Source organism: Thamnophis elegans, chromosome 5 (genome assembly GCF_009769535.1).
Source record: "Thamnophis elegans isolate rThaEle1 chromosome 5, rThaEle1.pri, whole genome shotgun sequence".
Lineage (NCBI taxonomy): Eukaryota > Metazoa > Chordata > Lepidosauria > Squamata > Colubridae > Thamnophis > Thamnophis elegans.
In genome coordinates, this window is record NC_045545.1 from 12,559,687 (window position 1) to 12,573,346 (window position 13,660).

General features: G+C 39.5%; 1 protein-coding gene across 3 annotated transcripts in view; it reads left to right on the plus strand.

Annotated features, from left to right (window-relative positions):
- The window catches only part of TGFBR3 (transforming growth factor beta receptor 3), a 187,180-nt gene that overhangs the window by 128,817 nt on the left and 44,703 nt on the right, over positions 1-13,660 (plus strand). For all 3 annotated transcript variants that reach the window (XM_032218372.1, XM_032218371.1, XM_032218373.1), the window contains exon 5: positions 11,991-12,174. In XM_032218372.1, coding sequence (XP_032074263.1) covers positions 11,991-12,174 — 184 coding nt within the window. The remainder of the gene's footprint in view (positions 1-11,990; positions 12,175-13,660) is intronic.

The window sequence follows — 13,660 nt, forward strand, 5'->3', positions numbered from 1 at the left end:
CCTAGTGCTTGTTTTGGGGCCCAAAAGAAAATAAGACCCAGTCTTATTTTTGGGATGTGGGCTGTCTTCATCTGGGGTATTTCAGCACATAGTAAAATGCTTAGCAGGCCTAACATGCAATAGAAAGTTTGTCTGGCAGTTTGTACCTACTGGTGATTTGCTTGGTGGTCAGATATACTGGGAATCATATTCAGTTCAAACCACTAGTCCTATTGGTTCTTCGCATCAGGTGCTTTTACAGATAGTCCTTGACTTACAATTGAGCCAAAATATCAGTTGCAAAGTGAGACATTTGTTAAGTGAGTTTTGCCCAATTTTTATGATCTTTCTTGTCTGAGTTGGTAAGTGAATCACTGCAGTTAAGTTAGTAATACGGTTGCTAAGTGGCTCTGGTTTCCTCATTCACCTTGCTTGTCAGAAGGTTGAAGAAGGGATCACATGGCCCCAGGACACTGCAACCATCATAAATATGAGTCAGCTGCCAAGCACCTGAATTTTGAACATGCAACCATGTGGATGCTTCAATGGTCATAGGTTTAGATTTAGCTTTATTGGATTTATATGCCGCCCTTCTCCCAAAGGACTCGGGGTGCCGTACAACATAAAAGGAAACACATATTACAAAAATTAAAAGGGACATTAAATAAAGTATCCCAAAAAAAACCCCCAATTGATATTTACAATAAAAATTTAAAAATTAAATTAAAATTAATAACCCAATTAATCCTATATTTTATTCTATTCAGGCCAGGGTGAAAAAGCCAACTTTTAAGGGCGCGTCGGAAGGACCGGAGGTCGGGGAATTATCCGAAGGATTATGGTCATAATTGTGAAAAATGGTCATAAGTCACTTTTTAGTGCCATTGTAACTTCAAATGTGCACTAAATGAACTGTTGTAAGTCAAGGACTACCTGTATTTATCAACCTTATATGGCCACCCATTTCTCACAAGATGACGCTGAGCAGTGTACAATAAAACCAATGATGAAAACATGTTACAAAAAACACGTACAATAATTAATTCAAGATAGGAATTGAACCCAAGGTCAGAGGTGTAAAGGGGTGTGTGTGTGTGTGTGTGTGTGTGTGTTGATACACATCCATATAAAAACACTTGCATTAAAGCCATATTTAAGTAAAGAATTCGTGCAGAACACAGCCTTTATTTTTAATAGAGACTAAGATGACTAATAGATACTAGGATTCTGGCATGGATTCATTAGGTGAAAAGGGTTAAGTATTTCAAACTTCAGTTTTCCATTCAAATCATGGTCACTGGGGAAGATTCCATCTGAAGGCCATCTCTCCAGGTGGCGGGGGTGTGTGTGGACCTCTATGGACCAAAAGATGAGACTATTTGGGGCAGAGAAAACAGCAGTGTTAAGACATGTGGCGGCTTAATTCAGGGTTAATCTTGCTTAAAGGATTTCATTTTTCCCAAAGGATGAATATATATTTTTTTTAAAAACTAGCCCAAGTTGTAGGATTAAGATAATTTCTCATCGTAGTCAGAATGCCTTGTTTGGGAAGGGAAAGTGCCCTAAGCCAAGTCATTGTTCTGAGAAGAGTGAACAAGGTCACTGCAGAAGACCAGAGAATATGTTGAAACAGACCCTTATATAGAGTTCCTTGTGCATAAAGTTCACAATAGTTGTGGATGGTTAACATTTCTTAGCTTCATTACATGCTTGTTTATAAGAATGAAGGCCAAGTGGTGACAGGTGAAGTTTGTCACATTGATAGGCAGACACTTTCATAACTACAGGCTTTGGCAGAGGAGTTGTTAACTAGCCAGTTGGCTGGGCAAGTAATCTTCAGACAAATAGTGTGCATAACTTTCTGATTTATTTTAAAGACAACTTGGGGTCTTGAGAAACTAGACAACTTAGTCTTCCAGTTAGAAAGCATAATTCCCTTTGTCCATAGATTATTGTCACCTGTTTGCCTGCAGCAGTCACATGATTACACATAAACCAGAGGTGGGTTCCTACCAGTTCGCACCTATTCGGTAGAACCGGTTCGTCAAATCTACCGAACCGGTTAGAAGAGGTTCCACCAGTGGACCCGGAAAGCAGGCCACACCTACAGAAGAGCTTCCAAAATTTTTGGAAACCCACCACTGGTCCTTGGATATGATTATTCTACACTATCATGCTCATATTTATAAAACTCAGTGCCTCTGTGAAAGGTAAGGATGACTACTGCGTTTGTGGTGCAATCAGAATATTGCGTGTGTTGAAGTTGTTTCAACGCAAACCAAAGATGCATTTTAAAAAACAAGTTTACATCATCTTCTTATGCATGCCAGTGCTGTGTGTGAGGTAATTTAAGGTGGTTCTGACAAGTGTCGTCGGCATCTTCGTATCCGGTCACATGGGCGGCAAGCCACTCCCATCCGGTCACATGGGTGGCAAGCCACTCCCATCCGGTCACATGGGCAGCAAGCCACTCCCACAAAGGAGGCCACACCCACAGAGTAGGTTCGAACAATTTTTGAAACCCACCACTGACATAAATGCATATTGACAAGGTATATTGCAAATAATTAGAGGGATATTAACTAATATAAGATATTAGTTAGGATATTTTCTTCTGCTCCGTCAGACAAGCAATGGACAAGAGTTTATTTGCCACAAAGAGGAACCAAGTACTGGGAATAAGTGAGGAAAATAACTGCTGACACAATCATTATGGTGATTAAATCCAGCTTCCGAATGAAAACCCAACAAATTTCAGGCGGGTTACACCCATCATTCAGAAATGGAATTTCTATTTTTATAGCATTGCAAGGGTGCCAGTTTGATATATTGGTTACGGCACCAGATTAATACTTGGAAGTTGTAGCCTTGCCTTAAGTTCAAAGCCAGCTGACTGACCTTGGACCAATTCCTCTCATTCAGCCCCAGGAAAAAGGTAATGGCAAACCACGTATTGCCAAGAAAATTGCAGGAATCTGTCCAGGACTCAAAACGTGTGTGTATGTGTGTGCGCGCACACACACACACACGTGCACACGCACGCACACACACACACACAAATAGTCCTACAAGTCTTTCTGAGTCACTCCCTTATCTCTCTTTTTTAAGAGCCGAGGTGGCGCAGTGGTTAGAGTGCAGGCTACTTCAGCTGACTGTTAGTTGCAGTTCGGCAGATCAAATCTCACTGGCTCAAGGTTGACTCAGCCTTCCATCCTTCCGAGGTGGGTAAAATGAGGACCCAGATTGTTGGGGGCGATATGCTGACTCTGTAAACCTCTTAGAGAGGGCTGAAAGCCCTATGAAGCGGTATATAAGTCTAAGTGCTATTGCTATTGCTCTCAGTGAATCAACCTTCAGTGGTCATTTTCAGGCATGTCCAGTTGTTAGCCTCAAAAGTTACCTTCTCAAGCCAGATGTACTTTGACATCCTGGTGATTTCCAGAGCGTCCCTAACTCTTCTGGAAGACATCATTTCTATTGAGGAAGCAGTTAAAGTCTGATGAAAAGGAATGAAACCAAGTGACGGCCTGCCTTTTCTTTCCCGCTCTGGATGAGTTTCTTGAATGAGATCCAAAGAAAATAGCATGCTTGGCTCACTTAATGTAGCCTTAAGCCCTCGTAGTAAAACTTTTGAAACCTGGCAGGCACAGCAGAGTCGTTCTTTGCTCTTGCCTCCATCACATGATTCCAGACTTTATTTGTAAATTAGGCCATCACGTAAAGCCTAATTAGAATTAATTATTTTATTCAAAAGTTGGAAACGGCAGCGTAGCAGTGTGTTGACTAGCCAGGCAGTGGCTGTCCCCCCATTTTGTAGCCTTAGAAGGGCAATGTGGCTGTTTTATCTTGATGGGGTCAAATGAGAGCTGCATGTACTTAGCCTACACGCTGAAGGATGGTCTTTTGATGCATTTATGCTGTTGGCCTAACACTTTAGAAATCTTGCAAACTATAAAAGCTTTGAATACTTGATTGGCTCGTTAACTAGTTTGCTCCAGACGGCTTGAGGTTGTTTTGTCTGAAGACCAGCAAGCTACCAGAGCTGAAGATTCAAACAACTTTCTAGGTGATATAGGGTTCCCAGGCATTTAACTGGATACTGGTTGTTTTTAACAGGAAGGGCTTTAAAACAGTTTTCCTGTTTAGGATAAGGTTTTGCTATATCCTGCTCTTTGGTTCTTATTTTATTTATGGGGCCGGGTGAGAGGTGGGTGTTCCTGGTTCTAACCTGAGATTAGCCCGTAATTCAGCTCTCCATTCATGTAACTTCTTAAAACATTGCCCAGAACAATAGAAATGAAGATGTGTGATAAACCTATAGGAATCAGTTTCCCCTCTCCATTTCTTCAATGGAAGAGGCCTTTTGTATGGTGAGCTATGAAACGTGAAGAATAAGAATCAAAAGTGAACAGGTACAGGATATTGCCTCAGACAATCAAACCCTCACATTTTAAAAAACAGAGATGACTTTTAGGGTTTATGTGGATGTATTTGTGCATGCATGTACATGCAGTGACATGTTTTTGTGTCTGTGGGAAAACAAAACCAAGGCATAGCATGAGTCCAGGAGTTTGCTATGGTGCCATGCAAACTAGCACAGCACGATGTGTGAATTGAGAGTGAATATTTTTGCTCCCTCACAAATACTCTAGTAACGTCAATTAAAAATATTCCATATCCCGCGAAAAACTGCAGCACAAGTTACAGGCATATGTCGTTAAACTGAGATTTGTTTTATTAATGCTGCTCATTGCCAAAACGTAAAGAAGATGTGTTGAGACTATCAGGTGACGAATGGACAGAATAAAGTTTAGTGAAATGTAGATTAATAGCATTTCCCCTCCCACTTTTTTTAAAAATACAAATCTGGTTATTATTTTATAAGCCCTCTAGTAAAATTGATATATGAAACACTGCAGTGGACATAATTTCTTTTTAAACATTTAATGATGTAATGTGGTCACATGACCATCAAAAAAAAAAGCTCATTGAGATCTGAAGCAGATTTAGTTTGTATTTTTAAAATCTTATCTAGTAAAGACAGAATGGTTGTTATATAGCAATAGCAATAGCAGTTAGACTTATATACCGCTTCATAGGGCTTTCAGCCCTCTCTAAGCAGTTTACAGAGTCAGCATATTGCCCCCACAGTCTGGGTCCTCATTTCACCCACCTCGGAAGGATGGAAGGCTGAGTCAACCCTGAGCCAGTGAGATTTGAACTGCCAAGCTGCAGAACTAGCAGTCAGCTGAAATGGCTGCAGTACTGCACCCTAACCACTGCGCCACCTTGGCTCTATATAACTTGCTGTGATTTGCCTGACCTAAATAAACTCTTGTTTTAAAGGGAGTGTGTCTTTACCAGTCTGGATATGCTATATCTCTCCAACAGACACCCACTTTCGTAAGATATGTGATAGTCTTTGGGTTCGAAGAAGACACTCAATTGTGCAGTTCATTTCTGGGTATGGAGGTGGCTCTGCAGTCCCAGTCTGGAACCGCAGATCTAGCACAATGGAAGCACTGGACATCTATTGTTGTAATAACTGTGGGTGTCATTCTGTGCTGTTGCTCATTGTTTCCTGTCAGTTTTTGATGGCAGCTAGGACTGGCCAGCAGGCTATGTTGGCAGCTGCAGTTTCTAGTTCCTTCAGCTGAATGCCACAATAGTAGTGCCTCTTTCACAGTGCCTCTATAGCACTTGCGTGATCAACCTGAAGGTCTCTTCCCAAAGTCAGCATGTGCTATAGACCAGAGATATATGGCAGTCATCCATTCCGATAATCAGGAGGCAATGCTGGTGGACTTTGTTCAATCCAAGACCTCCAGGTTGGAGATATTGTCTTGCCAACAAATGCAAGAGTAGATTAGAGTGTGTGCGTGTGGAATTTTCCCAGTTAGCAATATAGCAATAGCAGTTAGACTTATATACCGCTTCATAGGGCTTTCAGCCCTCTCTAAGCGGTTTACAGAGTCAGCATATCGCCCCCAACAATCCGTGTCCTCATTTTACCCACCTCAGAAGGATGGAAGGCTGAGTCAACCTTGAGCCAGTGAGATTAGAACCGCTGAACTGCAGATAACAGTCAGTTGAAGTGGCCTGCAGTACTGCACCCTAACCACTGCGCCACCTCGGCTCATTGTGTTGTTTATTGTTGACTTTGGTACAGAGTCTTCAGGATTCACATCCATAAAGGAAGGGAAGGAAAACCATAGTTTTGTGGACTTTGGTTTTGTGGAGATATGGATGTTGTGTTGATTGAACCCGCATGCGAACACTTCCTGTATAATAAAACATCAAATATGACAAATAGTTTGCATTGATTGGTAAATGTGCAAAGGATACATTTTGTTTACGGTTTCTTTCCTTTTAATGGTTGACTTGTTAGTTTTTGAATATTCTGGATCTTTAAAAATAGAGCATTTTCACACATGTTAATGGACAATAGAAATCTTTTCTGGCCCAGTTACTATTGTGTGATCTTATGAAATTGCTTGGACACTAAAACCAAATAAACAGTCTGGATCTGACGGGGGTAAATTTTAGGGTTTATTCAGAAATATGATTTATATTTTCTTTTAGTTCTTTCTGTCTTTTACTCTTTTCTATTATTTGTGGCTAATTATTGCCTTGTACATTGTGTGGCCTTACAAGTAATCAAATAATAATAATAACAACAATAATAATAATAATAATATAAATAAAATAAAAGATAAAGTGGAGAGTGAAAAAACTTGGTTATGGCTAACAACAGGTACATTAAAGAAAGAAATAGAGTCACTAATCCTGGCTGCACAAGAACAAGCTATCCGCACAAATGCCATTAAGGCCAAAATCGAAAAATCCTCTGATGATGCCAAATGCAGACTTTGCAAAGAAGTTGATGAAACTGTTGAACACATACTCAGCTGCTGTAAAAAAATTGCGCAAACTGATTATAAATTGCAGCACAATTCAGTAGCACAAATGATCCACTGGAATTTGTGCAAAAATTATAATATTAAAACAACAACGAACTGGTGGGAACATAAGCCTGAAAAAGTCACTGAAAATCAGATGGTCAAGATCTTATGGGATTTTCATATACAAATGGACAAAATACTGGCGCATAATACACCAGACATCAAACTGGTTGAGAAAAATAAGGTTACAATCATAGACATCGCAATATCAGGTGATAGCAGGGTCGACGTGAAGGAACATAAAAAAATCGCAAAATACCAGGACTTAAAAATTGAAATTCAACGATTATGGCACAAACCAGCAGTGGTAATTCCAGTGGTAATCAGCACACTGGGTGCTATTCCAAAAGCACTGGAATCACATTTAAAACAGTTAAAAATTGACAAAATCACCATCAGTCAAATACAAAAAGCCGCACTGCTTGGATCTGCACGGATATTACGAAAATACGTTATGATGTCCTAGGCCCCTGGGTGGGGCCCGACTAGTAATCAATGCCAAATCCGGCGAAACAACTGGCCGCTGTGATACAATTCTGTTGTTGCGATAATAATAATAAGTTGAGCGACTGTGGAAAAAGAAATTGTGTGTTGTAATTGTAGCCCTTGGAGCAATACCTAAAGGGCTACCTCGCTATTTGGAAAATTTAAATTTATCAGACTTGAATATTCTGATTCTACAAAAAACCACCCTACTTGGAACAGTTTATATATCCTCTGACATTACCTTAACAGTTCCTAGGTCCTTGGTTAGGACTCGAGCTGTTGAGCTACCAACCAGCCCCAAAGGCTGTGAATCTCACCAAAGATTAACCATGCAACAACAAAACAATAACAACAACAACAACAACAAAATAGCAGCAAAAGTGAATAGAATGCCACAGGATTTCTTCTACTTTGATTATCTAGGGCACCGATCATCAAAGTATGGTCTAAGATCTCCTGATGGTCCCTGAGACCTTTTAATAAATTCTTTATTATTATGTACCCTGCCCAAAGTCACTGTTTAAAAATATATCTGTATATGCTTCCATTTAGTCATCCAAAAATATCTGCATACCCATTTGCAACATGTTGTTGTTTGAAACAAAGCTCTATTGAGCCTTGGTGATGTTCAAAATCGCCATGACAAGTCATTCGTCACAGAGTTTCACAAAAAATTGTCTTATGGAAATAATCACATTACTATATTTCACTTGGTTGCTGTGGGCATTTCACAAACGGATCCTTTCCTTCTTTCCCACCAGAATAAGTTTCCTATGAGGCAATCTTCTATGAGATCTGACAACATGAAAGACAAGTTATCAATTTTCCGATTTTCATCCCTCCAAGATAGGATTTAATTTGATTAGGAACACATGTGCTGCTGACATCTGTTTTAAAATAGTGTGCATAGCTTGCACTGTTCTTTGATATCCCATAACTATTAAATGCAATGCTAATGAGGATTCTCATATTGATTTTTTTTAGCTCCCATACAAGTCCATGAAAAAAGCTGTCAAGGGTTAGGCAGTTTTCCAGAGTGCATTAGTTTCCAGTACTTTGGGATCATTTCACTTCCTGGTTTAACTAAATGGTTAGCTTACCAGTTCATACCATCTAAGATTTACCTAAATGACGCTGGTTAGCAGTGGTAGTGATCCAAAAGATCAAATTCCATTAACCTTGAGCGCATGCCATAAAGCATTTCTCTGATCTGTTTCTCCCACTTAAGGAGCTTTGAGATTGGTTTGATATTACATGAACTGCTCCATAGTAGCTTAAATGTTTTCTATTATCATTGACTGACTTTTCAAAGAGCAGCTTTAAGGCTTGAGGTTTGAGGTTTTATTTAATTTGTATGCCGCCCTATTCCCGAGAGACTCAGGGCGGCTAACAATCTGGAGGGGAGCGGGGTACAAAATAAAAATAAAAAGACAAACAATTTAAAATAGAACAACAGTCGCAACCTCGGATGGGGCTGGAAAATTCAGCCCCAGGCCTGCCGGAACAGCCAGGTCTTGTTGCTTTGCGGAAGGCCAGAAGGGTGGTAGGGGTCCGGATCTCAACGGGGAGATCGTTCCAGAGGGCCGGAGCAGCCACAGAGAAGGCCCTCCCCCGGGGAGTTGCCAGCCGACATTGGCTGGCAGATGGAATTCGGAGGAGGCCTAGTCTGTGGGATCTAATAGGTCTTAGGTAGGTAATTGGCAGGAGGCGGTCTCTCAAGTAACCAAGTCCGATACCATGTAAGGCTTTAAAAGTAACGACTAGCACCTTGAAGCGTGTCCAGAGACCAATGGGCAGCCAGTGCAGCTCGCGGAGGATAGGTGTGATGTGGGTGTAACGGGGTGCACCCACAATCGCTCGCGCGGCTGCGTTCTGGACAAGCTGAAGTCTTCAAACACTCTTCAAGGGCAGCCCCATGTAGAGCGTAAGGGTAAGAAGGTTCTTTCTTGCAGGATCATTTCAGTCCTATTGTGCCCCAAGATTTTAATTCATTGCATCAGTTAGCTTGCTTGGGCTTATAATCAGTATGAAAGCCGTTTTTGTATCAGATTGACCTTGAAAACACCAATTTTCATTGCACAATGCCTGCTTTGCTGTCTCCAAAAGTCCCCCCCCCTCCATCAGCGGACTGATAGTACTCTAATTCAGTGTAAGGCAGCTTTCTGTGTTGGTTGACTTCATATCCTCTGGTGCTGTTTCCTAGAGTCGGACTTGAATATTTCAGTGGCTTTAGAACTTCTTGTGAACTTGGAGGTCAGAAATGACAATGAAGCAGTAGAATGATACCTTGCATGCAATATAGAAATGTGGCCAGTATTGTCTAGTTTAATTAAAGAAAAACATATATCCACAGTTTTGTTTCTACTCAGTAAGTGCTTCTAGGCTTTCTGCTCAAGAAATAAAAAAATAAAATGGGATTCCTGATTACGGTAGATATGCTTGTTGTTATAGAAATGGCTAGCATACGTTAAGCATGTAAATTTTTTAAAAAGGAGGATATGTGTGTGTGTGTGTGTGTATGTATGTATTTGTATGTATGTATGTATATATACATATATGTACGTACGTAAGTATGTATGTATATGTTTTCTGAGGTTTTCGCAGGTGTTAGTATGTAGGTCTTTGGTTATTCGGGTTTTCTCCCGCGTAAAATTGGAGGTGTCTTAAAACCCAAATAATCAAAGACCTACATGTACATGTACATATACCCACACCCACACCCACACCCACACATACACACACACACACACACACACACACACACACACACACACACACACATATATATATATATATATATATATATATATATATTTGTTGTATTTGTGCTGATAAATAAATAAAGGGAGACTAATATAGATCTATTTCAAGCTATTTAGCTCTCATCAGCTAGCCATACCCTTACTGGGAATCTATATCTATATATCTATATCTCTATCTCTATCTCTATCTCTATCTCTATCTCTATCTCTATCTCTATCTCTATCTCTATCTCTATCTCTATCTATCTATCTATCTATCTATCTATCTATCTATCTATCTATCTATCTATCTATCTATCTATATCCTGCACTGAAAAAAGTTGTGGGGGGAGTCTCTTTTCCCCCTCACCCCACACTTCTCTTTCCCCTTCTTTTCCCTCCTCCACTGTTCTATTACCTTTGTTTTCATTTGTATTTTACATTATGGTAATTTTAATAAAAGTATATATTTAAAAAGAAAAAAATAAATGCCGAATAATAGCATATCATTAATAAACCCGTATTTGTTCGTTCACTTCAATTATTACATGTATAGCTGAGTGAATTTTATTCATTCACCATATGAAACAACCCCCCCCCCCCCAAATTCTGTTTTCTTGTATAGTAAACATGAGCCCAGTATTAAATCAGCATCAATCTTCATATGCAGTACAATGTGGGGGTACAGTGTACAATGGAGTCTACCATTAGCAAGGGTTCCCCTATTCTTGTGCAAATCAGGAAGGGCACTCAAATTGCTGTTTCCTCAACAGGCATGAGTGAGGAAGCTTGATAAAAATGAGCTGTTGAAGTGCCTCTGGTTTGGGAACTGGAGCAGATATCTTAGTGGTTCATCCTGTTCTTTACATTACAGTACCTTAGCTCAGCTTTTCTAAAGCTTGAATTACAGGACCTAAAATTCTCAGTCACTGTTTATTTGGAAGTTTTGAGAGATAACCCACCATAACTGGGGAGTGATAGCTTGAAGAAGGTTGCCACAGGCTGTTTTTCTTTAGGTACCCCAAAAGAATCAGCATTTTTTGTTGTTATTTCCTCAATTATGTAATACCATATCTGGTTTTTTTCCTATTTTTTGGCATATAATACAAAAGATCTTATTAAGAAATATCTAGCATTTGGATCAGGTGTGAAATGAAACTGGTTTGGGCCAGTTCACCCGAACCAGTAGTAAAAAAAAATGCTACCGGTTCGGGCAAACCGGTAGTGAGCTGTGTGACAATCATCTGTGTCGCATGATTATATTCACTAGAAATTGCGCAGCACAACTGATTGTCGTACAGCTGATCGTCGGAACATTTTTAAAAAACTTTTTAAAGCATTTTTTTCTACTACCGGTTCAGGCAAACTGGTAGTAAAAAATGCTTTTAAAAAGTTTTTTAAAAGTTCAGACGATCAGCTGTACGACAATCAGCTGTGCCGCACAATTTATATTCGCTAGAAATTCCTTCCTTCCTTTGTGTGCGAAGGAAACCGGTAGCAGACTATAGAGCATTTCACCCCTGGTTTGGGTCCATGTTTCAAATCCTTATGCATCTTTTCTATGTTTTCTTTCTAGAAGGTAATACCTTCTTATCCACATTGAATCTTTCGTTGATAACTAATTGAAAAGAATTGAAATCCATGCTCTTGGTGCAATATTCTATTTAAAGGGACGTCAGGTTATCCGAATGATTGCAGTATAGTTTATTTAGCAGGTAGTGGAGACAGTGTCACAGTTTTAATGGTTGGTAAGATTTTTGAAGAGATTATTGTTTGGTAGTAGGTGACTGTCAACATTAAATATGACTTCCAATCTCCTCAGGTTTCAGCAGGCTCCATGGTGCAGTTTGAGAAGGAAGGCTTTTCCTTGACAGCAAAGAGAGAAGAGAAACCCCTTCCCCAAGGAAATAAGCATCTCTTAGAGTGGGCTGAAAAGGAATATGGAGCAGTAACATCCTTCACTGAATTTAAAATATCCAGGAACGTTTACATAAAAGTGGGTGAAGGTAAGTCTGTTGAAGCTTGTTAATAAGAAGTGGGGTTTAATTCATGTTTGTCTTCAATCTCACATGAGGGACATTTCTTGGCTCTCCTGAGGTAAGAAAATCATTCCAAAAGTCGTTTCTTTTGTACCCTTGTCCGTTGCCAAAGGGGGAAAAGCAGTGTATTAAAAAGGGTCAATTTACACAGAATGTTAATCGGGGACATCTGGGTGAATTTGGGCTTTCACAGGGTTTCATTTGATATCCCCCCCCCCTTCCAAAGTGGCAATTGAAAAAGGAATTAAAGGGCTGTAAAATAAAACTTCAAATAAAGCTAGCCGCACTCTGACAAATTGGGGTGAGTGTGTGTCTAATCCTGGTGCTTGTCAAACTAATTTGGATGACTGGGTGCTGATCAGAAAGGTTTTCTGATGGGTTTAACCTTATGTTTAAGGTTTGACGTGTTAGTAATATTTTATTTTTATCACACCTTTATTAGTTTTATAAATAACATAAGGCAGTTAGGATTAGGGTTACTGAGGTGGGTTGACTTGGAAGTGAGTGACAGGCCCCAAATCATCCAGCTGGTTTTTCATGCCTAAAGGAGGACTAGAATTCACCATCTCCTGGTTACTAGCCTGATGCCTGGACCACTAGATCAAACTAGCATAAAACCTGTTAGTTATAAAACCTGGTATGCTACATGATGCACTGATGACATTTCAAAATAATTTGCTCTTTGGCAGTGCAGCAAAATATCTAAATAAGAAACAATATTTTATTGCTCAGTATGTTCCTTGAAACTCAGAAACCCAATCCATATTGGGATGCCAACATGGATGGATGGATGCTCTAATTTTTTGCACCTAAACTGGAATCTAATAAATCCAGTCCCGTGCCACTTATATTGTCAGTGTTTTTGAATAGATCGTTTGGCTATTTACATTGCAGGCTTGGGTACTAATTAGACTCAGGGCATCAAAGAGCAACATAAAGGGTTTTGATTTGTCCAGTTCATTGCTATTGAGATGGTCAACTTTTGTGTCTTCCCTATCCCTATCTAGATTATTGAAAATGTGATATAAATGTTAGGGTTCTGTATTACTTCAAATTTCATGCTATAATATATCATATTTCATTTATTTCTTCGAGCAACTGACCGGCACATTTTTCTCGCTAACTTTCCTGATTTGCCATTTTGCCTTCTGTGTTATGATGCCGTTATTTCATAAAGCATTAATTAGTTAACAGTCTTTCCAAATCTACTTAGATGAATTTAAGTGTTCCCATTTCTATGCTGAAACTCTTTTTCTCCTCTTAGCATTTTGTTAGCACCTAGAGTGTAATCCCTTTGGTTTTCCGTTATCCTACAGTTAAATCTTTTTAAAATACCTTCCAGCTGCAGGGAATTTTACTGTTGATATATGACTTTTGGCAGCAATAATTTATTGAGGAAAGTTGATACATGATGAATATTTTTGAAAAAAAGGCTTATCTTGTTAAGCCAAAA